General features: G+C 37.9%; 1 protein-coding gene across 3 annotated transcripts in view; it reads left to right on the forward strand.

The window, feature by feature from the left end:
• Positions 1 to 23,326, forward strand: part of LOC127806080 (uncharacterized) — a 61,719-nt gene that overhangs the window by 22,625 nt on the left and 15,768 nt on the right. For all 3 annotated transcript variants that reach the window (XM_052343076.1, XM_052343078.1, XM_052343077.1), the window contains 15 exons: positions 2,090 to 2,176; positions 2,280 to 2,396; positions 2,508 to 2,571; positions 2,685 to 2,827; positions 8,277 to 8,324; positions 8,411 to 8,479; positions 10,083 to 10,158; positions 10,733 to 10,863; positions 21,628 to 21,687; positions 22,044 to 22,110; positions 22,182 to 22,246; positions 22,331 to 22,392; positions 22,473 to 22,596; positions 22,668 to 22,725; positions 22,853 to 22,965. In XM_052343076.1, coding sequence (XP_052199036.1) covers positions 2,090 to 2,176; positions 2,280 to 2,396; positions 2,508 to 2,571; positions 2,685 to 2,827; positions 8,277 to 8,324; positions 8,411 to 8,479; positions 10,083 to 10,158; positions 10,733 to 10,863; positions 21,628 to 21,687; positions 22,044 to 22,110; positions 22,182 to 22,246; positions 22,331 to 22,392; positions 22,473 to 22,596; positions 22,668 to 22,725; positions 22,853 to 22,965 — 1,284 coding nt within the window. The remainder of the gene's footprint in view (positions 1 to 2,089; positions 2,177 to 2,279; positions 2,397 to 2,507; positions 2,572 to 2,684; positions 2,828 to 8,276; positions 8,325 to 8,410; positions 8,480 to 10,082; positions 10,159 to 10,732; positions 10,864 to 21,627; positions 21,688 to 22,043; positions 22,111 to 22,181; positions 22,247 to 22,330; positions 22,393 to 22,472; positions 22,597 to 22,667; positions 22,726 to 22,852; positions 22,966 to 23,326) is intronic.

Genomic DNA, 23,326 nt, shown 5'->3' on the forward strand with positions numbered 1-23,326 from the left:
GAATTTGTGGGAAAGAGGAGTCATATGTTATGTGGCACCGGAGTCAAGGATCCAAGTATTTTTAAGGCTTAAATTTGAAGCATGAAAAGCAATAGAAGTGGAAGTTATACCTGTGAAGGCTAGATTAGAGGTTCCTATCGCACTTGCTGTCCCCGATTCTTTTTCAAGCAGTCCCAGCAAATTTCTTAGCCTCTCAATTTCCTCCTGCTTTAGCTCCATCAGTCCAATCTGTTCGGAACCTTTTGTTTCAGTAATCTGTTGATTATTGGGAATGTAAGCCTGCCCCTTTGATGGACCTCCTTTAGTTGGTTTCCCATGCAACTTCCAGCACTTTTCAATCGTATGCTGAGGCTTTTGACAATAGGTACACCACAAATCATCCTTGTTTGTGGTCTTAAATGGCTCCATAGCCTTCCTATCTCTCCTTGGCAGCCTCTATTGACCACGCCCTTTCAGACTAAGCAGGGCTGAATTTTCTATATGACCAGTGTCCAACATCACCCCTCTTCTACCTTCTTCTGCTCGTACTATCAATATTGCCTCATTCAATGAAGGCAATTCCATTTTGCCAAGAATTTGCATTCTGACTGCATCATATTCTGCATTTAATCCTGCTAGAAAGTCGTAAGTCCTCTCTTTCTCTACTGAATTCTTGAAAACAACAGCATCCTCGCCACATTTTCATTTGGATGCACTGATAGTGATCCAGCTCCTGCCACAAGGTTTGAAGCAAATTAGCATACTCGGTTATAGACCAAGTTCCCTACTTAGTAGCTACAACCTTGGTTCGAATCTCATAAATCTGTGCAACATCATTCACCTTTGAATATGTTATCTTCATTGCTTCCCAAGTTTCTCTAGTAGTTATGAGAAACATCACAGTGTCACTAATTTCTGGAACCATAGAGTTCCAAAGCCAGGACATTAAGAGTGAATCTTCTTCATCCCATGTAGCGTGTAGGATCCGTCCCCTTGGGACCGGTTCCCTCTAAGTGGCTCAACTTTCCCGTACCTTTCAGGAAAGTCCTAATCAATTGAGACCACTTAAGATAATTTTTTCCATTTAGCCTATAGGTTGCTTGGATATTTTGTAACTCCCCATCGGAAGTTAGATCACTGCCAGAATTGCTCGTGAAAGGAACTTCAATCATGCAGACGGATTCCACAGAGTCGGTCATGTTTCCTAGGTTGGGGAAGAAAAAAGGTGATTGGAAATATGGCAATAACAGCCAGACACAGTCAAGGCGAAAGGGCGAAGAACGGCATTGAGGGCCGGAGGGTGGGCTGAAACTGGAACACAGAAAAAGAAAAACAATTGAGGCCGGAAATCAGAGGGCAATTGGAACCGGCTCTGATACCATGTCAAGAAGACTGAAAAAACCAATCTTATTAATCTCAATGAAATGCCAAGACATATATACACATACCCCTATCTTGAATAGGCAAGATCCTAAGGCTAATTAGGAAGGATTCTTAATTAATAGTTGCCTAATCTAGCTTAGGAAATATTTACAGAAAGGAAACAAATCATACAGCTACTAATATAATCAAATCAGTCTAGAATACAAAGAATATATGATACAAACACTATTAGGAAACCAATCATAATTCGGAAATCTCCATATTAGGAAAGCATAGAACATTCGGCCTTCTAACAGTGGCGCCACTAGTTGAATAGCTACTATTTTGCCCAAGTTTTGTGGTCCTACTCCTAGTTGGAAACTATTTGACTCTGGAGGAATGCTGCAATAAAATCTTAGAAACTGGTCATACATGTTAAAATCTCTTCCTTTTTTCTTACACAAAATTTGTCTCTTTGTGAAGCATTCCCCGTTCTTCCTTTAGTTCTCTATTCCGTTCTTTTTGGGGTCACATAATGTAACAAGTACTCAATTTTTCGGATTATTGGTTCTGCTGTCTGTGTTATGTGGACTTTTTGTCATTCCAATAATGTGAGTTTGTTTTCAGCTTTGAAATCACCTTGCACTTGATACATCAAATTTTGTGCAAATTGTCAAGTTGGTTTCTTTGGAAAAGTCTGTAGCTAAGCGTCGTTGATGTGCATTTGATTGTGGGACTTAATTTGCAGACATATGACAAAACCTTGCGTGCAAAGGCTCTTTCGATCGTTCATGCTTGCGTTTCTGTGCTTGGTTCAATGACTGGTGTATACAAGGTTTTCTCTTAATACTAGAGTTTTACACTGCCCAGATTCAAAATGTGACTAAATTTATATGTGTTAGTAGGAAATGACTGATATACTAGTCCTTGTTGTTTAGACAGAAACTAGTGTTCTCATTTCACCAATGATTCCAACATGGATGGACCAGTTCTCTGTTATCCTAGAACATCCAGTTCAATCTGAAGATCCTGATGACTGGAGCATTAGAATGGAGGTTGGGTTTGTGTCTTGGCTTTTTAAAATCTACCGTCTATCTTTTTCATAAATTTGAATGAGCAAGTGTTTGTAATATATTCTTTTTTGTTTCAATAATCTACGATGTCAGGCTTTAAAGTGCTTGAATCAATTTGTTCAGAATTTCTCAAGCTCTACAGAAGGGCAATTTATAGGTAAGTTTGTCATTACCTTTCTCAGTGGAAGAAATTATTTTAGAGGCCTTCACTTACAGCTTGTTTATTCTTTTGATCCTTCAGTTTCTTGTGATAGTACTTTGTTTTTCCAGTTATTGTTGGACCACTGTGGCAGACATTTGTATCCTCTCTTACGGTATATGAAAGATCATCAATTGAAGGTGCAGAAGATCCTTTTCAAGGGAGATATGATTCTGATGGTGCAGAACAGAGTCTTGAGTCGTTTGTTATTCAGGTAAATGGTTCATGACCTTTGCATGTTTGTTTTTGGTGTGATTGTTTGCAGAGTACTGTAAAACTTTTGAATTCCAAAAAATACCTTAATCTTGACAACTAAAGTCTATTATTTTTTATATTAATTAACAGGCTCTTTCTTCTAACATAGGTGCCTACAATTATGCATTACAACATCATCAACACCACCACCAAACCTTAACTCCACTAAGGGGGTAGCTACGTGCATTTAGGTTTACTAGTTATCTCTATCCGTGACCATATCTTTTGTGAGGCTATTATATCCCATGACATGCTTAAGAGGTTTTTCTCCGAGTTTTCTTCTATCTCCCTTGTTAAACTTTTTCCAATCCCTTCACTCTTTTCATATATCCATCTATTAATAGTTTTATTCTCATATATCTAAACTATCTTAAATGCATCTGCACATTTCAATTGAGTCCAGTCCAAGTTTTTTGCTGTTAAATCTCATTTATTATTATTATTTTATTATTTGGCTGCACCTCAACCTATCAATGATATACATTATTCTTAAAATTGTATTCTTCTTAGCTAAAAATGATAATCAATTATCATCTGTGAAAAATGATATCATAGGTGTAGGCACATATGCAGCTACTTTAGTATTAGAAGAAAAATCTAATTCAAGGTTTGTAAGTATAGTCCATAGATCACCAAGATTAGATTCAAAATTTTTCTATTTATGAATTTCCAACCTAGTAACTTGACGTGTTGATGCAGTACGCGATGAGAAAACAGCAATCTAACAGCAAAGAAGGCTCCAATAGGGAAGGATTGAAGTGGAACGAACAAAGGGTTAGGGTTTCTGGAAAATCCTCTGATAATTTCTGATTATAAGATAAACGGCCCTAAAAGAGACTCAACATAATATATATGGTAGGGTTTCAGTAGCCTAGATATCCTGGCCCTTCTGGGGCCTCCAAATAAATAAAAAGCAGCACATGCTAGTCACATGTGATGCAGTATGGGAGGAAGAATCAGCAAAAGCAAGAGCAAAAATTGTTCAAAAACAGTGTAAGATTAAATGTAGAATGAAGATATGTAATTAGGGTTTAAGAAACCCCAAAAGTTGAATGAGAATTAAAACTGCTCCCTAAAAAGTCTCTTAAAAGACTATTTATATTAGGTTACAACTATAATATATCCTAATCCTTGATCACAAAGGAATCCATCTAATCTTAGGAATCTATCTATTTTAAATGTTACATGCTAGTCACATGACTACTTATTAAAGCTAATAAATGAAAAAGTATTTAGATAACTTAAATACTAAGCAGAATGAAACAATTAAAAATAAAATAAAAACACTTATAACAAAACAACTGCCCCTGCATCAATATGACTTCATTAAAAGTCACATGCTAGTCACATGCCATCACAAATAAAAGAAAACGCAAACAATCTGAACCAACAGAAGACAATAAAATTAAATAACATAATAGTAAATAATTATGCTCCAGCATCCCTTGTTTACGCAAATTCATTTTTGTGAAAAATATGTAGTGCCAATTTGTTGTGAGGAACTTGCTGCAATCCTAAAGAATAAATAGTTAAAGAGGAGTTATATTTAGGATAGCCAGGAGTTATATTTAGGATAGCCTTACTATTCTTCCTGAAGTTCTTGAAGTGTCTCTCAGCGATCCCTTTGTTTGATTTATAGGTAAGGATCTCTGTTAGTAGTGGCTAATTGGCTTGATGAAATATTCAAGAGACAGAAAATAAAGAGAGTACAGAGTTTCTTTGTATCCTTCAAAAAGTGTAAGGCAACCATTTTATTCTTTTATGTATACTTGGATAACGGCTTCCCTACCTAATGTTGAGAGAAGTAGTTCTATTCGTCCTGTACAAAGGAATATTAGTTGCAATTCTGTTAAGTGTGGTTATAGTTTAGTTAAGTTTGTTAGTTAGGACTTGTCCACTTGTCTTTGTATAGCTGTTAAGGTTAGTTGTATCGCTAACAGAATCTGTTAAGTTCAGTCTATAAATACTTAACTGCTTTTTTGTTTCTAATGTCAAGAATCATTTTTGGCAAATTTCAGTTTCAGTTCTCCCTTTTCAGTTTCTTTCTTTTTCTTCATAAAAGCTCTCACTTCATGATATCAGAGTAAACGACTTGTGTTAATGGTTGGAAATCACGAACAATTGAGTTCTTCTTCTCAAAGTTGATCCTGTCCTTTTATTTTGCCTTGCACTATGATTTCTCCTTCATAGCCAGAGCTTTCAATTACAGTCCTATCAAACTAGATTGTAACAACTATCTATTTTGGAAAGCTTCAATCTTGGCGACAATTAGGGATTTTGATTTTATCTCCTCCATCAACAAATAAAAAAAATCTCTAGTCAAATATCTACCAGATCTAGATTCTGGTGATCCTAATGTATAGAAGGTAAATGAAGAATATCTTGCCTGGCTCAAATCAAATTAGGTACTCCTAGGGTGGCTTTTCTCTACAATTGACAAAGAAGTTCTTGACATTGCTTTTGTGGTGAATAAAGTCAGTTAGTGTTTATCTTCTCCTAAATAGCAACATTGGTTTGCTTGCAAAAGGTTTATATTGTCTATTGAGGTTTATATAGATGCAAATCATGTTTGGTGTAGAGTAACATGCAAATCCACAAGTGGATTTTGTGTTTATCTTAATTTGGAGTTCCAAGAAACAATCAGTGGTTGCAAGATCAGCTGGGGAAGTTGAATATAGAGCTCTAGCACAGGGACTTACTGAAGTTTTGTGGCTAAAGTCTCTATTTGTTGAACTGGCCTATTCATTTTCTAAGATTCCTATCATGTGGTGTGACAATATTGCAGGTAAGAATATTGCTGAAAATCCTGTCTCACTTGCACACCAAACATATTGAAATTGATGTTCATTTTGTTAGAGAGAAAGTTGAAAACGGTGAGGTGGAGATCAGATATATTCTAACACAATATCAAACAACTGATATTTTCACCAAAGGTCTGCCTAGAGATAGGTTTCTCTTTTTATATAATAGACTTTGCCTAACATTGTCTCCTAACTGTGCTGTTCAAGATAAACTACTGTGGTTCTATGAAGGATTATTCAAGATGATTCAAGAATAGTACTATAGTGCACTCAACAAAAGACTCTCAGATCTGCACAAGTTCCAAAGTCTAATTTGAGGGGGAATGTTGAGAGAAGTAGTTTTATTTGTCTTGTACAAAGGAATATTAGCTGCAGTTCTGTTAAGTGTAGTTATAGTTTAGTTAATTTAGTCAGTTAGGACTTGTGCACTTGTCTTTGTACAGCTGTCAAGGCTAGTTAGTTGTATTTCTAACAAAATCAATTGAGTTCAGAGTCTATAAATACTCAACTGCTCTTTTGTTTCTAATGTCAAGAATCATTTTTTAGTAAATTTCAATTTCAGTTCTCTCTTTTCAGTTTCTTTCTTTTTCTTCATAGAAGTTCACACTTCACCTAAAGCCACCTTTCTGTACCAATTTGATTACAGACTTGTACCTCTTCTGCAATTTCACCTATTAAACTCATGACCGGCTTTAGTTTTTCATAAGTACTTGGGCACAGAGAAACACCAATCCCATATTCTTCTTTCCCCTTTCCATTTGACAGATTATCTTTCTAAACCAATCATCATTATAAGCTCAATACCATCAGGCTTTCATTGATGCCAAATACCACATACATTTAAATTATCCTCGTGATCCTGTAAATTTTATGGCAGTTCAGATTGTTTGTTCCTATCAACGTGACACTATTATCAATGGTGTATGTTACCAATAACCACTATAACAAGCAAATGCCTTCTAGAAACAATTAAAAACTTTATGCTAAATAGGTTACTTGGAGCTTGTTTTGGTATGAGGACTGGGAAGAAGGCATGTTGCATCCCAAATGACCTAGAACATGGTACAATATGAACAGCTTGTATAAATCCTACTTAAATATGCAGGAGCAATTTTTTGTTGAAGATTAGTGATGATGCACAAATTGGACCACCAATATATTTATAAGGAAGAAAACGTACTATACGACCGAATATTGCAAAAAAGAAACGGTGAGACTGCCGAGGGGTTAGCCGTGAAAGCTACTCTGATGCCTAAGTTAGCCATGGAGCATGACACAAAAGTCAGAAACCTAAAGATTGATTGAGAATGCTTACTCTGGAGGAGAAATCTTCCTTTATTTATAGTAGTCTAGAGATAATTCTTCGCTTAGGATTGTAGAAGGAAATAATGTTGATTAGCTGTTGTGTATTTCCTTATGCTGTGTTACAATTGTATTGTATTGCTTCGACTGTAACTGTTATGATTTCTGTCATATTGTTATTAGTAAGGATTGGATTAGTTAGGCGGTTAGCTGGTTGTTGCAACTTGCAACAACTATTTGCTATCAAGGATAGCTGAGCATAAATACTCAGCTATACCTTCATTTCTGTATTGATTCGTTTATTCAGTAAAGTCTTTCTGCGAGATCTTCTTTCTTCTTTCTCACATTTTCTTTCTTGCACCTTGAAGCTCTTGCTTAAAGGATTAGGTCTCCTTGTTGGATAATGACTAGGAATAGTTATCCTGGACAATTTTGAGGAGATATGTTTTATCCCCTATGACCACCTTCCTAATTTGGGAGAAGGGATTTATCCCTAGTTTATTAGGATTAGGATAAGTCATTAGATTGTAGGAAATATTCTCAGATCATGAGCTTTATTGCTTAATTTTAGGAGGGAATCCTAATAATATTAAGTAATCCAATCCTGAGCAGGATTTGGTTTGCAAAAGACCCCCCCTCTTTTTGGTTGGGGCCGAATAGAATTTCGAGGCTGAGGGTGCCTTGATTAAGAGGACCGAGGTGGAGGATGGTTTGGTTAGGCGGATTGAGACCAAGGGTAGCTTGGTTAAGTAGACTAAGGCTGAGGGTGGCCTAGTTAAACATACTAAGGGTGTGGGTGGTTTGGTTAAGCTACCCAGGAGCCATTCGAGTTGAGCCTCGAGTATCTTCAACTAGTCTTAAAAAGTTAAAGGTCTTTTATCCTTCTTGTAGAAAATTAGTCAACTTAAATTTGACAAAGAAAGTGGACTTATTCTATAAATGTTGAAAGTAGAAAAGTCCTTTTTCTTCCCTCAAATCACTCTCACAGTTGTGTGAAGATGAAAGATCTGTAGCCAACTTATTAGAGGTAATTAAGTGTTGTTAAAATGTGCTTGCCCCATTTCTCATGTGCATGCATGTGCTTATGCGCAAGGGAGGGGCCGCATATGCTATTCTATTGACCTTGGCCTGATTTTCTACTGGATTGAGCTTTGCTTGCTGATGTATGTCACAACCATCTCCAATTCATTTCTCTCTCCTATACATAATCTATATGCTTATGAGAGATTAGTGTGTGTGTCACTAATGCTCTTTCTGTTTTGCCATTATGGTCAATTAATTTGTTAAATAAATCTGAACATGCAGCTATTTGAGTTTCTATTGACCGTTGTGGGTTATGCAAAATTGGTAAAGGTGTGTTCCACAGTCCTTAATCATGATTCTTTCTTGCATTGCTTTATTTGTTTTGCATATGATAACCTTATGCATTATGTGTGTAGGTTATTGCAAATAATGTCAAAGAGTTAGCATATTATACCATTGGTTTTCTGCAGATGACAGAGCAACAGGTAATCTTGCATTTGTTTTGGTCTTAGTTTGGTTCCACATTGTATGCATGATTCATTTCGTGCTTCTTTGGCTTTGGGTTAATTTATCTTGTAAATTACATATCCTAATCTCTAAAATTTTAAACAAATTGTATCTAGAGCATGGGTAAAAGCTTGCCAGTCTCTCTCAATTCAAGTGATTATGTAGCATTTGCATTTGTTTCTATTGAAGTGTATTTTGGTCATCAACATGATCAACAACTATTGAATTGATTATGCTTGCAATTGGGACATCTGAGCAGTGTCCTTCATTTGCTTTTTGTTTTTTTAAACATTAGTACTTCTGTTTATGCATACTGTTATGGATGCTTGTCTTAGAGAAAAATCTGTAGATTCTGAATCAGAACATTTTTTCCATCAATTGTGCCTTGAGATCTTTGTTCTTGCAGAACATACACATGGATAACCTGAGCAATAATGATAAAGAAAGAAAAAAAGGTTAATTTCAAACCTCTTTACAGGGTTAGTGTAATGACGGGCATCCAATGGTGTTGTGATGGCTGTAAAGGAAGATAATGGTGTAATTTTTTATGTAACCATGATTATTTGTCAATTTTGTTTGTTAATAGCTCTTAGGCTTCCTTGTTTTTCACAGAGAAAAACACCAAACGTGTTTCCTTCCCCATTTTGCACATGCTGCTCTTATTTTCTTACAGATATTTATGAGATTGTAAAAATATAACTAGTTGTAATGGGGGATAGTAGAGGTCACTTTTGAAGTGAGTGACAGAAAAAAAATAGAAAGAAAGAAAGAAAGCATTTTATGACCTAACCCCTAAAGACAAGCTTCATGAGAAAATAAATTGAGGTTACTTTTTTTTAATAAGATAAGTTCATGTGATTCTATCAGATTTATTTTTCCATGCCCAAGTGTTAGTTGAGAAATCAAAAAAGTGGGGATGATTGATGTTTCCTATTTTCTGAGTGCCAGAAGAGTTATGGGCCCATGTTATATTCTATTTTATTATATTTTTTTGTTGACAACATTTAAATGGTGCTATTGGTATGAGTTACTGGTTCCTATATGGGGAGTGGATGTTTATCTGGTCAAGTATATGTTTTTGAGTTTGTTGAGAACTGTATAAACTTGGTAATGTTCCAATTTAAACATGAGAGACAAATTCAGTCAACAAAAGGTTCAGTTGATGATATGCTGAAGGAATATGCAGCTAAATTTTGAAAACTTCAAATTTAGAATTTACTGAAAAAATGTTTAACATTACTTTCTTATATGGATGAACCTTTAGGTGATAGAAAATAAGTGAAATTTTGGCTTACTTCACTACCATTAGGGAACATCTTTACAATTACTGAGTAAACTTTTTGAAAGTAACCTGAAAATTGTCAAATTCAGGAGAGGTAGATTGGCATTGTGCCTTTGAATGGAATGAAACATTTTTAACTTGAATGCTTGCTCTCAATCTTTTGCTTTTCCTATTGCCTTATTTGGTAGCATACAGTTTTAACAATAGTGAATTCTGTTGTCTTTTTCTTTCACGGGTAGATCACCTTTTCCTTTCTCCTCCCCTTCTCTAAGATTTATGTTTGTTCGACTTACTTCTAGGTTCATACTTGGTCAATGGATGCTAACCAATATGTTGCTGATGAGGATGATAATACTTATAGTTGTCGCATTTCTGGTAAGGTCTCAGTCTTATTGTTGATCTCATATGGTATGTGTGTCAGGTGTTGTCATTTATCTGTTACTTAAGCAAAGTTGTTGACCAAGTATATAGCAATTATTCTTTCTGTCTTTGTACATGCTAGGCTGTGGAATTCTGTCATTTTGTTGGCCTTTTTTTTTGTTGTTCACCGGGGGGGGGGGGGGGGGGGGGGGGGGGAGTTTAGTTCCTTCTCTTATGTTCATATTGAATTTGACAACATTTATTCTTTCTGTCTTTGTACATGCTAGGCTGTGGAATTCTGTCATTTTGTTGGCCTTTTTTTTGTTGTTCACCGGGGGGGGGGGGGGAGTTTAGTTCCTTCTCTTATGTTCATATTGAATTTGACAACATTCCAATCCTTTATCCCATATATGGGATTGGCTACTTGAATTATAACTCTAGCCATTTCTATCATTTTTAAATGTCTCCCACCAAGTTCTTCTTTACCTCTTCTATTAATCAGATTGACTGATAATTATTGTGTGATTATCTTATCTAGGCTCCTGAACTCTCTGTTACTGCTGTTTATTTCAAAGACCCTTTTTTGCAGGAAGTCTTTTACTGGAAGAGGTTGTTACCTCTTGCGGTGTGGAGGCAATTAATGCTATAATTGATGCTGTGAAAAAACGACTTGCTGAGTCCCAAGAAGCAAAAGTTGCTGGTTCTGCTGCATGGTGGAGAGTAAGTATTTGGCTTTGTATCTTATGTAGGGGTACACAAATGGATTGAAGAACCTGAGAACCAAACCTATCCAATCATATTAGTTAACTTCTATTTGGTTTCCAGAGGGCATTGGTTCTGTGGAAAAATATGGCCATATCTTTCATTGAATTGGTAGACATATATATATACAGAAGCTGCTTTCCTAGATATAGAAACAAATCTCCTAATTGAGAAATCTTCTATTCATAGAAATACATAATCATATCCTAATTACAATTTTAAATCTACAGAATATTGACTAATCACATATAATCAAAGCCTTGATTTCTCTGCATTAATTCGCAACACTTCCTTTTAAGCTGGTAAATAGGCATTGTCCATTCCCAGCTTGATTATAATCTTGTGAAAGACTGGACTATTGATTCCTTGGTTAGGACATCTGCTAGTTGTGATTCATTTTGTATATAAGGTGTACAGATAAGACCACTATCTAATTTCTCTTTAATAAAATGTCAATCAACCTCAATGTGTTTTGTTCGGTAATGCTGCACAGGATCGTGTGCAATGTTGATAGTAGACTTATTATCACAATAAAGTTTCATATGGCCATCCCACTTGAGTCTTAGATCCTCCAAAATAATTTTCAACCATAGCAGTTCACATATACGCTGTGCCATTGCCTAAAATTCTGATACTACACTTGACCTTTCCACCACAGGCTGCTTGTTGTTCCTCCTATCAACCATGGTAGACCTCCTATCAACCATGGTTGCATAATCAGCATCTGTGTAGGCGTTTAGGGTGAGTTTACCCCCCTTTTTTGAATAAAATCCCCTTTCCTAGGGTACCCCTTGAGGTAGTTAAAATTCTGTAGATTGCTTGCAGGTAAAGTTCCTTGGGTTTGTGCATGAATTGACTTACTATGCTAATTGCATAGGCTATATCCGGCTGTGTGTGAGATAGGTAAATTAACCTGCCGCCCAATCTCTGATATGCTTCTTTATCTGTGTCCCTATCTCCCTCAGCTTCACCAAGTTTGTAATTAGGGTCAATTGGGATGCGGGATGGATTGCAAGCCATTTTTCCTATGTCTCGCAAAAGATCAAGGACATACTTGTGTTGGGATATAAATATCCCCAGTTTGGACCGTGCCATTTCAATACCTAGAAAATATTTCAAATTCCTTAGTTCCTTGATCTCAAACTCTTCAACCAAACATTTGCCCCAGTTCTGCCTTTTATTTTCCTCATTTTCTATCATTATAGTGTCATCAACATAAACAATAAGGTCTATAATAGAACCTGAACCTGAGTGTTTTATGAATAAAGTATGGTTCCCTTGGCTCAGTTTGTAACCCATGTGTTATTCAAGTTTTGCATTGAGTGGCTAGACATTCTAGAAGAACTCGAGCATATTAGGTTATAATCTCGGTAGTGGCAAATTAGGAGTAAAAGGGCTAATTTGTGTGTATTTAAGTGAGGGGTAGTAAGGGTATTGCGTACCGATTATTTTCTCTTGTAACTAACGCCCCTTATGTCTATAAATAAGAGGCGATAGGTAGTATGTCGAGTACTGAAATATGATCAATCTCATTGAGTCTTGAGTCCTTAGTTGTTAGGGACAAAATAATTATCACCGTGTTCATCTTGGCTATTGGGGCTAAGGTTTCTTAGTAGTCTATTCCATATGTTTCGGTATATCCTTTAGCTACCAATCTAGATTTGTATCTTTGAAGTGTCCCATCTATTTTATACTTGACTGTAAAGACCCATTTGCATCAATCGGTTTCTTTCCTTTTGGTAAATCCACAATCTCCCGTGTATTATTCTTCTCCAGGACCTACATTTCAACATTCATAACATTCCTCTAGTTTTCACAGTTTAAAGTCTCTAATAATGTGGTAGGAATGGATGCTAAATGTATGTTGGCAAGGAAGTTTCTATGAGGTGGAAAGCATCTTTTCAATGATACAAAGTGAGAGAGTGGATATAAGGGATATTTTGTACACTCTCTAATTCCTTTCCTTAGTGGTATAGGTAGATCAATATCAGTCATGGAATCAATGTTAGAAGGTGAGACAAGAGGTATTACCTCATTTCCAAAAGTTGGATTTGATGATAGGTGCAATCTTGGTTCAGGTTCTAGATTGGTCCTTCTTGAGTAAATCTGTGATAACCGTTTGTCAGTAGTGGTCTTTCCCCTTTAGTTTGGGAACTAGGTTGTAGGGAGCATTCAAGTTCATGGGTTTGTGGATTAGATTCAAGTGTAGGTTCGGGTAGCGGGTTTGGGTTTTGTTGAAGTAGGGTCAAATGTAGGTTTGAGTAGAGGGTTAGGGGCTGATGGTAAGTCAAAGAGGAACAATTCATCCTTATCTTCCATACTTGAGGTCTCCCTTTGAAGATAAGGGTGAGTAAAATAGGGTCCGGCTTCAACAAAGGTAACATCCGCAGAAATCAGAAAATTTGTTAGTCGGAGGATGTAGCATTTATACCCTTTTTGTGTCGAAGAATAGCCCACAAAGACACACTTAACAGCTCTAGGATCCAATTTCCCTTGATTAGGGCTTTGAACAAGAACAAATGAAACACACTGGAATACCCTTGGGCTAAGATGATTTGTGGTAGGAAGATCAGGATAGAACTAGGATAAAATTGCCATGGGAGTCTGAAAATCTAACACTCTGGAGGGTAACTGGTTGATGACATGAGTGACTATAAGGACCGCTTCCTCCCAAAATTATTTAGGCACATTTTTTTGAAACAACAATGCCCTAGTAGTATCTAGGAGATTGTTGTTCTTTCGTTCTGCAACTCCATTTTGTTGAGGGGTGAAAACACAAGATGACTCATGAATAACTCCTCTTTGAAGGAAATAGGTGGAAAGAGTTTAGTTGAAATAATCCTTTGCATTGTTTGACCTAAACTGTTTGATTTGTGCCCCAATTTGATTTTGGATCATAGAAATGAAATTGGGGAGAATGTAACTCACATTAGATTTAGATTTACCTGAAGATGATGGTTTGTCAAGAGTACTTAGGAAGTGCCTCAACCTTTCAATCTCTTGTTGAATTCCTTTGGTTAGTGGGTCTGTTCTTCCCCTTGTGGGGTTGTCATATTGGCTTGCCCTTGGCTCTAATATTGTTGTCCACCTTTATTTCCCCATTTCTTGCTTGGTGCCTTTCCATTCAGCCTCTAGCACATCTCCCTAGTCTGCCTTGGCTTCTTGCAAAAAGTGCACCACAGGTTATCACGGTTGTCATTGTCTGTGGATTTGGAGATTGTATTTCCATTCTTGCCAATTAGTTGGTCCTTAAATCCATGACTTCCTCCATTTGCCATCAGTAATGAGGCCTTAACTGTTTTAGGTTCCAACATTACATCCCACCTACTTTCCTTAGCTAGAATAATCGAAATCACTTCATTAAGTGAAGGTAAGTCATCTTTGCTTAGGATTTGAACCCTCACCTGATCATATTCCACATTGAGACCTGCAAGGAAGTCGTAGGTTTGATCTTTTTCTATGAAAGCTTTCAATGTGGCTGCATCATTATTGTTTTTCATCTCAATGACCTAGTAGTGATCCATCTCTTGCCAGAGCCCCTTTAGGAGATTGGCATACTTGGTCACATTTTTGTTCCCTTGCTTTGTTGAAGCTTTTTTGGACTTCAATTCGTAGATTTGGGCTGCATCTTTAACCTTCGAGTATGTCTATTGGATAGACTCTCAAACCTCCTTGGCTGTTGATAAAAACATGCAGGTGTTAATAATTTTGGGTGCCATGGAACTCCAAAGCCATGCAATTGTCCAGCCCCTAAAATGGGCTGGAGTTGAATCGGAATTTCTGAGAAATTTCGTTAGAACAGATTTAGAAAGAGAGAAGAAAGAGATAGAGAGAGATGAGAGAAGAGACTTGAGAAAGAAGAGAGTTGTTATTCATTCCAAAACTGCCTTTCTGTTTCATCATTTCCTTATTTATTCATAGGTAGGTTAGTTAGTTCTAACCCCCTCTCTCGCCTTCCATTCTTATTACAAAAATACCCCTCAAGTCCTAACAATTCCCCCCCCCCCCCCCCCCGATGAATTAATTCTTGTCCTCAGAATTTAGAGCAAGCTGATAGCATGGGGAAATCTTGTCAGTACATCTGGCAGGTACTCCCAAGTTGGCTGATCTAGCGGTAAATGGGACCATCGAATCAGCACTTGAGTAATAAGGGCAACTCCTCTATAGATCACCCTTTTATCTAAAATTGCCCTGGGTTCAATATGGGTTCTTCTGATTCCTCCTCTATAAGTGGTAAGACAGCAGGTGATAGGCCTTCATTTCCCTCCTATTTCCCTCCTCCACAAGTGGCAGTGAAGTCCCATTAGTGGCTGTCACTCCTTTAGCCTTTTTTAATAAAGATACGTGAAATACCGGATGTATTCTCACATCTTCTAGTAGTTGTAATCGATAAGCCACCTCTCCTACCTTTTCTACAACTGCATAAGGCCCAAAATATTTTGGATTAAATTTGGATATTGCCCTCTTAGTAAAAGCAGGCTGGAAAAATCTTCTGACCTTCAAAAATACTGCCTCCCCCACATTGAACTTCCGCTCACTTCTCTTTTTATTTGCATAGTGAACCATTCTACTCTTGGCAGTTGTTAATTCTCTTTTTAGCTCTGATAAGACTTCTCTTCTTTTCTGAAAGTATTGTTCTACATCTGCCATTGTAGCAGTAGAGTTGGAAATGGCAAGAAGTAAAGGTGGATTATACCCAATCACAGCTTCAAAAGGGGTCCGTTTAATAGCTATATGATATGTAAAATTGTACCACCATTGAGCAAGTGATAGCCAACGGTGCCAACTCCTAGGCCTAGCGAAACACATACAACGAAGGTAGGCCTCTAAACACTGATTTACTCTTTCCGTTTGTCCGTCTGTTTGTGAATGGTAGGCTGTAGATAAGTGTAGACCCACTCCCAAATTCTTGAATAATTCCTGCCAAAATCTACTGGTGAATATCTTATTTCTATCGGACACAATGGTCTTGGGAATTCCATGAATTTTAAAGACTGAATCCAGCAATACTCTGGCCATTTCTGGAGCTGTAAAGGGGTGTGTCAAACTAAGGAAATGAGCGAACTTAGTTAAACGGTCCACAATCACCAAAATTGTATCTTTTCCTTCTGATTTCGGTAAGCCTTCTAAGAAATCCATTGAGATGTCCTCCCATGATTGATCTGGAATTGGTAGTGGCTGTAATAACCCTGGTAGAGCTACTGTTTCATGCTTGCATCTTTGGCACACTTCACATTCCAGCACATATTTCACCACAGTTTTCTTTAATCCTGGCCAATAGAAAAAACGTCTTACCCCTAAATGCTCGCCTATTGCTGATCCGTGCATGGCCCTCAAAATCCGTAATTTCAGCTGGTCATCCTCTTCTACTACAATTCGACCTTTGAACCGAATAAGTCCCCCAACAAGCGTATGGCCCTGTTGTTCGGTAGTTGTTATTGCTAATTGCTGTAACAATGTCTGCAACCAAGGTGTCTGGTCATAACTTCTCACCACTTCCTTCACCCATTCGGGAGTTACAGCTGATATGGCTTGGCAGACCCCCTTTTCTTCTCGTCTTGACAGCGCATTTGCCACCAAATTCTCCTTTCCTCTTCGATATTGAATTGTATAATCTAATCCCAAGAGTTTAGAAACTCCTTTCTTCTATAAATGAGTGTGTAAACGCTGTTGAAGCAGAAATTGAAGGCTTTCGTGGTCTGTTTTAATCACAAACTGATTATTTTCCAAGTAATGGCGCCACTTTTCAACGGCTACCAAGATTGCTATCAGCTCTTTGTCATACACACTCAAGCCTAGGTGTTTAGGAGCTAAACCTTGGCTTATGTAAGCCAATGGTTTCCCTTCTTGCATGAGGACAACACCCACTCCACTATCACAAGCATCTGTTTTAACAACAAACTGTTTTGAGAAATCTGGAAGGGCTAAAACAGGGGCTTGAGTCATGGCTTGTTTAAGGATTCCAAAGGCTGCTTCAGTTTTAGGATTCCAATGAAAATTGTCCTTCCGCAACAACTCTGTCAAAGGGTGACTAATCACTCCATAATTTTTGACAAATTTGCAATAATATCTAGTCAAGCCTAAAAAACCCCTTAACTCCTTCACATTCTTAGGCCTCGGCCAATTCACCATTGCCTCTATTTTTTTAGGATTTGTACTCACCCCTTTAGCTGAAATGACATGGCCTAGATATTCCACCTCTCCTTGAGCAAATGTACACTTAGACATCTTGACATATAATTGATGAACTCGCAAGATCTCAAATGTGGTTTGGAGGTGAGATAGATGGGTTTGTAGGGTTGGGTTGTAAACAAGAATGTCGTCAAAGAAAACAAGTATAAATTTGCGAAGGTAGGGACTGAAAATCTGGTTCATCAAAGCTTGAAAGGTGGCTGGCATGTTGGGTAACCCGAAGGGTATGACAGTGAATTCATAAAGCCCTTGCTGTGTTCGGAAAGCAGTTTTAGGAATATCGATGGGTCTCATTCTAATTTGGTGATAGCCAGCCCTTAGGTCTAGTTTAGAAAAAATGGTAGCACCATTGAGCTCATCTAATAGGTCCTCAATGATAGGAATAGGAAATTTATTCTTTATGGTAAGGGAATTGAGCTATCTATAGTCTATACAAAATCTCCAAGTGCCATCTTTTTTTTTGACAAGAAGGACTGGAGAAGTAAAGGGACTTTGGCTAGGTTGTATGATTGAATTGTTTAGCATGTCCTTTACTTGTTTCTCAATTTCAGTTTTCAGGGTAGGGTTATATCGATATGAGTGAATATTTACAGGTTTTGTGTTGGGTTTAAGATGGATAGCATGGTCTAAAGGCCTTTGGGGTGGTAGGGTAGTCGGTTCTTGGAAGAGATCCTGGAATTCATGCAATAATAAGTGCAAGGGATCCTGAGTATTTACCTCTTGACGAAGTTGCAGTGTAGTTGCTGCTGTCCTCATGGATTGTGGTCTGTCACCTTCTTCCTCCTCATACTCCATTGCATGAATAGAGTATAATTCTGCAATCTGCTCACCTTTCCGGTTCATTAGCTTATGTAACCTCCTCCCCGATATTATTTTGCATTCCCCTTGATCTAGGCTTCCCATCAATGTCAGCTTTTGGCCTTTAACCTCCACTGTCACCTCCAGCTTCTTGAAATCAAATGTTAGAGGACTTACATTCTTCTTCCAATCAACCCCCAACACGATATCACACCCCCCTAACTCCAAGACTCTCAAGTCTGCCACAAATTCTACTCCTTGCATTACCCACTTAAAATTCGAACATTTATGGTTGCTGTACATTCTGTCCCCATTAGCGACAGTTACTGATAGTGGGTTGGTTCTGGTCATTTCACACTTGAGATCTTGGGCTGTTTTCTTGTTCACAAAACTATGGGTGCTTCCGCTATCAATCAGCACCGCTAATTTTCGTCTTCCTACTTGCCCTTTGACTTGTATGATCTTCCCCATAGGCCCCCCTTTCAACGCGTGAAAGGAGATTTGTCCTCCATCATCCTCTTGTTCTTCCTCAGCATGGGGCTCTTCTTCTGTATCTTCTTCTGTCTTTTCATCATCGGAGGCCTCCATTTTCAACATTAATCTCTTACATTGATGGCCAGGTCCATATTTTTCCCCACATTTGAAGCATAGGCCTAATTGGCGCTTCTGCTCCAATGTTGTATTCTTGCTTGTTCCTATTCCATTTCCATTCTTAACACCTCCTTGGTTTGTTCCTCCCATACCCAGTTTGAAATTGCTTCCCCCGAATGGGATTCCCCCTTTGTTGACGGCCGACCCTCCTTGTGGCCATGGCCTATTCTTCTTGAATACTATCTCCCATGTTACTTCTTGGAGACGTGCTTTTTCTGCTGCTTGTCTTACTGACACTGGCCCCAGCATCTTTACTACGGATCTTAAATCATCTCTGAGTCCGCTAATGAAACTCGAGACGAAGTAGGACTCGAGCAAGCTCGGATGAGCTGCTCCTATCAACGCCTTTAATTCCTCGAATCTTCTCATATAATCTTCGACTGATCCTTGCTGTTTCAATTTGTTAAATTCTTCAATCGTGTCCGCTAGATTCCGTTCACCAAAACGACCACACAATTCGTTGGCAAAATTGGTCCATGACACCCATCCCCCTTCTGATTGCCTCCAACTTTGGTACCACGGATCTGCGGTATCATCCAAATAGGCCGCTGCCATCGTCACCCTTTGTTCTTCTCCTATCCGGTATAATTCAAAGAATCTTTCACAGCGTCGCACCCACTAGCGTGGTTTTGATCCATCAAAGATTGGAATTTCCAATCTTGGCGTTGGCGGGTGTTCCCCATCCAATCTCGACTCGGAATTCCTGCCATGGATTTCACGTTCCCATGCATTCCTTTCCCCCGTTCCTCTCAGGCCTCCTGGTCTCGGTAATATTCCATTGCCTCTTACGTCTGTCTCCATTCTTGGAACAGACTCTTCTTGCGATCGAAATTGTGGCCATGTCGACATGATCGCAAACATGCGATCTATCTTCTGTCAATAAAAGTCGGCCCATTCTTGACCCTTTTCCAGCTCCCGTATACTGTCTTTGATGGCAGCTAAATCTTCCCTCTAGATTGTCATATCCTCCCTTTGGATTGCCACGTCTTCTCGTTGGGCCCTCACATCTTCTTGCGTTTGGCCCATTAATCCATCAAGATTCTCCAGGCGAAGCTCCAGTTGTTTCAGGCGTGTTCCTTCCGCCATGCCTTCGTGGTTGCTGCGTTGGACCTTCCGTCACCTTCTAACTGTGCGCCAGAAGCCGCCGAAGAAAGCTTAGCTCTGATACCACTTGTCCAACCCCTAAAATGGGCTGGAGTTGAATCGGAATTTCTGAAAGCTTAGCTCTGATACCACTTGTCCAACCCCTAAAATGGGCTGGAGTTGAATCGGAATTTCTGAGAAATTCCGTTAGAACAGATTTAGAAAGAGAGAAGAAAGAGATAGAGAGAGACGAGAGAAGAGACTTGAGAGAGAAGAGAGTTGTTATTCATTCCAAAACTGCCTTTCTGTTTCATCCTTTCCTTATTTATTCATAGGTAGGTTAGTTAGTTCTAACCCCCTCTCTCGCCTTCCATTCTTATTACAAAAATACCCCTCAAGTCCTAACAGCAATTATCATAGAATCTTCTTCATCCCATGCTACATAGGCTGGATCTTCCTTCTTTGGTTCGGTCCCTATGACATGACTAATCTTCCCTTTCCCTTTCAAAATGGTTCAAATCAATTGCAACAATTTGAGACAATTCTTCCCGTCCAACTGGTAGGCAGCATTGATTTGCTGCAATTCTCCCGATGGCTGAAGCAACGAGGGTGTTGGTGTTTCTCGTGTCATGAGAACTAACATCGCTAGTGGTGGCAGACATCTTTAGTTAATGGAAAGGGTTGGAAAAGAATGGGAAGTAAGTTACTATCGCAACAATGAAGGCTGTGGTAGCAGGCAAGGCTAGGCAGCAATGACAGCTGCTGCTGATGGGTTGTCAGTAGCAGCGGTAGGGCGACTGCAGATTGGTTGGCGATGAAGGTTCAAGAAAGAGAGTCCTAGGTTTTCTTAGGCTCTGATACCATATGGAGAAATATGGCCACATCTTTCATTGAATTGGTAGGCATATATATACAGAAGCTGCTTACCTAGATATGGAAACAAATCCCCTAATTGAGCAATCTTCTAGTTACAGAAATATAAACATAATCATATCCTAATTACAGCTTTAAATCTATAGAATATTGACTAATCACGTATAATCAAAGCCTTGATTTCTCTGCCTTGATTCACGACAGGTTCAGTTCTGGTTCTTGTAAATCAAGAACTAACTTGATTTGGTTCTGGCTTAAGTTGATTGGTGAACTGAATTGGGAATTGTCCCAAACAGAAGCAATTCAGTGCCGACCCTCAGTGAGTATATAAAAGAGCACTATTTCCTTCACAAGATTTACTAGGAAAATACTAAATACAAGTAAACTAAAAGCATACTCACCTTCCTTTCTTTAATGATACAGCTATAAACCCACTTTTCTGAGAATGGGACTTACATTTTTCTGAATGAACACCTTGTGCATATAAAATACAAAACTAGCTGGAAGTAGTTAAAAGCATATTTCCATTGAGTTGAACATTAGTAGTTGTCACTATTACCTTCACCATTGAAGCAAAGAGGAAGATTTTTGTATATATTGATACATAACATGCAGATATATGTGTGTGTATAAAGTGTTGGTATCTACTGATACATACCATATACATGAAAATACAAATATAGGGGCAGAAATAGAACAAGTGTGAGCTTATCAGCAACTTGTTTGATACTCATCCTGCATCAACCAGAAGACTATTCTTAATGCTTCCTTTTTCTTCATATTATGGGTCTCCACCCTTTGAAAAGGTTGTGCCAATCAGTGCTATAATTGTAGAGATAACTAATTTTTACATATTCTCAGAGTTGAAGAATTGATGTCCCATAACTTATATAAAGTTTATCAATTAATGCAAACATGTGGATTTGAACTGGACCTAGCCATTGGTTGGTTTAGTTCACTTGAAGGGTTGGTTTTGGTTTTGTGCTGTAAATGTGGAACTGATAATTAGTTTGCTTATCTGTGAAGCTTCAAACCAAATTGAATTGACCTATGTACACCCCTCTGTAGCATTTTATATTATCATTTTGAACTGTCTACTGAATTTTGAGAACTAAATTTTTGTAGATAAGGGAGGCTACACTTTTTGCTTTGGTTTCTCTGTCTGATCAGTTACTTGAAGGAGAGGTACTTAAAAGAGACTTATCTCTTATGCTTTATTCTCTATTATTGACCTTTCTCAGGGGTTTGTATATTCATCAACAGATATTGATCTTTGGTTGGTCGGTATGTATGTTCTGCAATTATTGAGTTGTGTCCCCTTTGTTGTCTCCTTTTGGTGAAGTTTATTGTTAGTTCTGGAAAAGATTAATTTGTCTGTATTTGATCTTTATATTTGTACATGAAGAATTCCTGTAATTTGCTTATTGGACAATTTTAGGGTTCTAACGGGCAGGATGTTGAGCTCAATCATTTACTTTATCATGAACTTTGTCCTGTTTTCCACAAGAAACTCTACTGGATATTTTTAATTCAATTTTCAGGTTTCTGGACATACTGGTGTCTTAAGGAACCTGTTAGAGCAAATAATTGCTGAAGATATGGGAACAGGTAGCTCTTATTTTCTCTGGGTGTCCTCAGACTGCTAGCTGCTATTAAGTTTGTTTATTTCTGTTGTGCAGGGGTACATGAATATCCATTTCTTTTCGCACGTGTGTTTTCATCGGTTGCCAAGTTTTCCTCTGTGGTAACTATCATAAGAAGTCAGTTATTGTTGTTAGCTTATTCTCTAGCTTGATCTCTTCTAATTGAATTTCTATTGTTTGTACAGTTAAGCCATGAGGTTGTTGAGCATTTTCTCTATGCTGCAATTAAGGCAATTGGCATGGATGTGTAAGTGTTTCTATCATTTATTTAGTTGCAAAACAATGTAAGAGAAGGAGATAATTGGTGGTAATTTTGTCTGTCTTCAGGCCCCCACCAGTGAAAGTTGGTGCTTGTCGAGCACTTTCTCAACTCTTACCTGATGCAAACAAGGGAATCCTTCAGCCTCATATAATGGGTTTATTTTCATCAATTGCAGATCTGCTTAATCATGTAGTGCACCGATAATTCCTTTTACTTAACTGTAGAAATATGTACCAGTACTTATGATTTCTGTTCCGTAGGCATCTGAGGAAACCATGCATCTGGTACTTGAAACACTGCAAGCAGCAATAAAATCAGGTTAGTGTAATACTGATTATTCCAATTTTCTTTGAGTGATTTTGTTCCTGTCTCCAGTATTGCTATTTGCTACCTTTCATTTCTTGCTGTAATATTGATCTCTTTATTTGTATTTTGCTTATTCTAGGTGGTGAAGCATCAGCATCTATAGAGCCTATTATCTCCCCTATCATCCTAAACATGTGGGCATCACATATTTCAGACCCTTTCATTAGCATTGATGCTCTTGAGGTTCTTGAGGTAATGTTGCTGAGTCTTGTTGGTCTTCCAGGTCAATACCTTGTGCTAATCTAACTGTCCTATAAATATCAACTTGGATTTGGTAGTTCTTTTTTTAAAAGAAGTTGAGCTTTTTATATCTCTATATATCTTTAATTAGTGATTAACAACTTTCCAAATAGGATGAAAGTTTGAACAACCAAAATCTTAGGGCACTCACAAGGTACTCTCTTATCAGTTTTTTGTTCACGGTTCACCTTTTGTGTGAGTTTTGTTTCGGTTTCTTACTGTCTTACAAAGAAAGAGAAAATAATAGAAAACTCTTTGATATGTGCAATGTTTTGTAAACAATAGAATCAAAATAAGAAAATTATTTGATGGC

The sequence above is a fragment of the Diospyros lotus genome, chromosome 7 (assembly GCF_014633365.1).
Source record: "Diospyros lotus cultivar Yz01 chromosome 7, ASM1463336v1, whole genome shotgun sequence".
NCBI classification, from domain to species: domain Eukaryota; kingdom Viridiplantae; phylum Streptophyta; class Magnoliopsida; order Ericales; family Ebenaceae; genus Diospyros; species Diospyros lotus.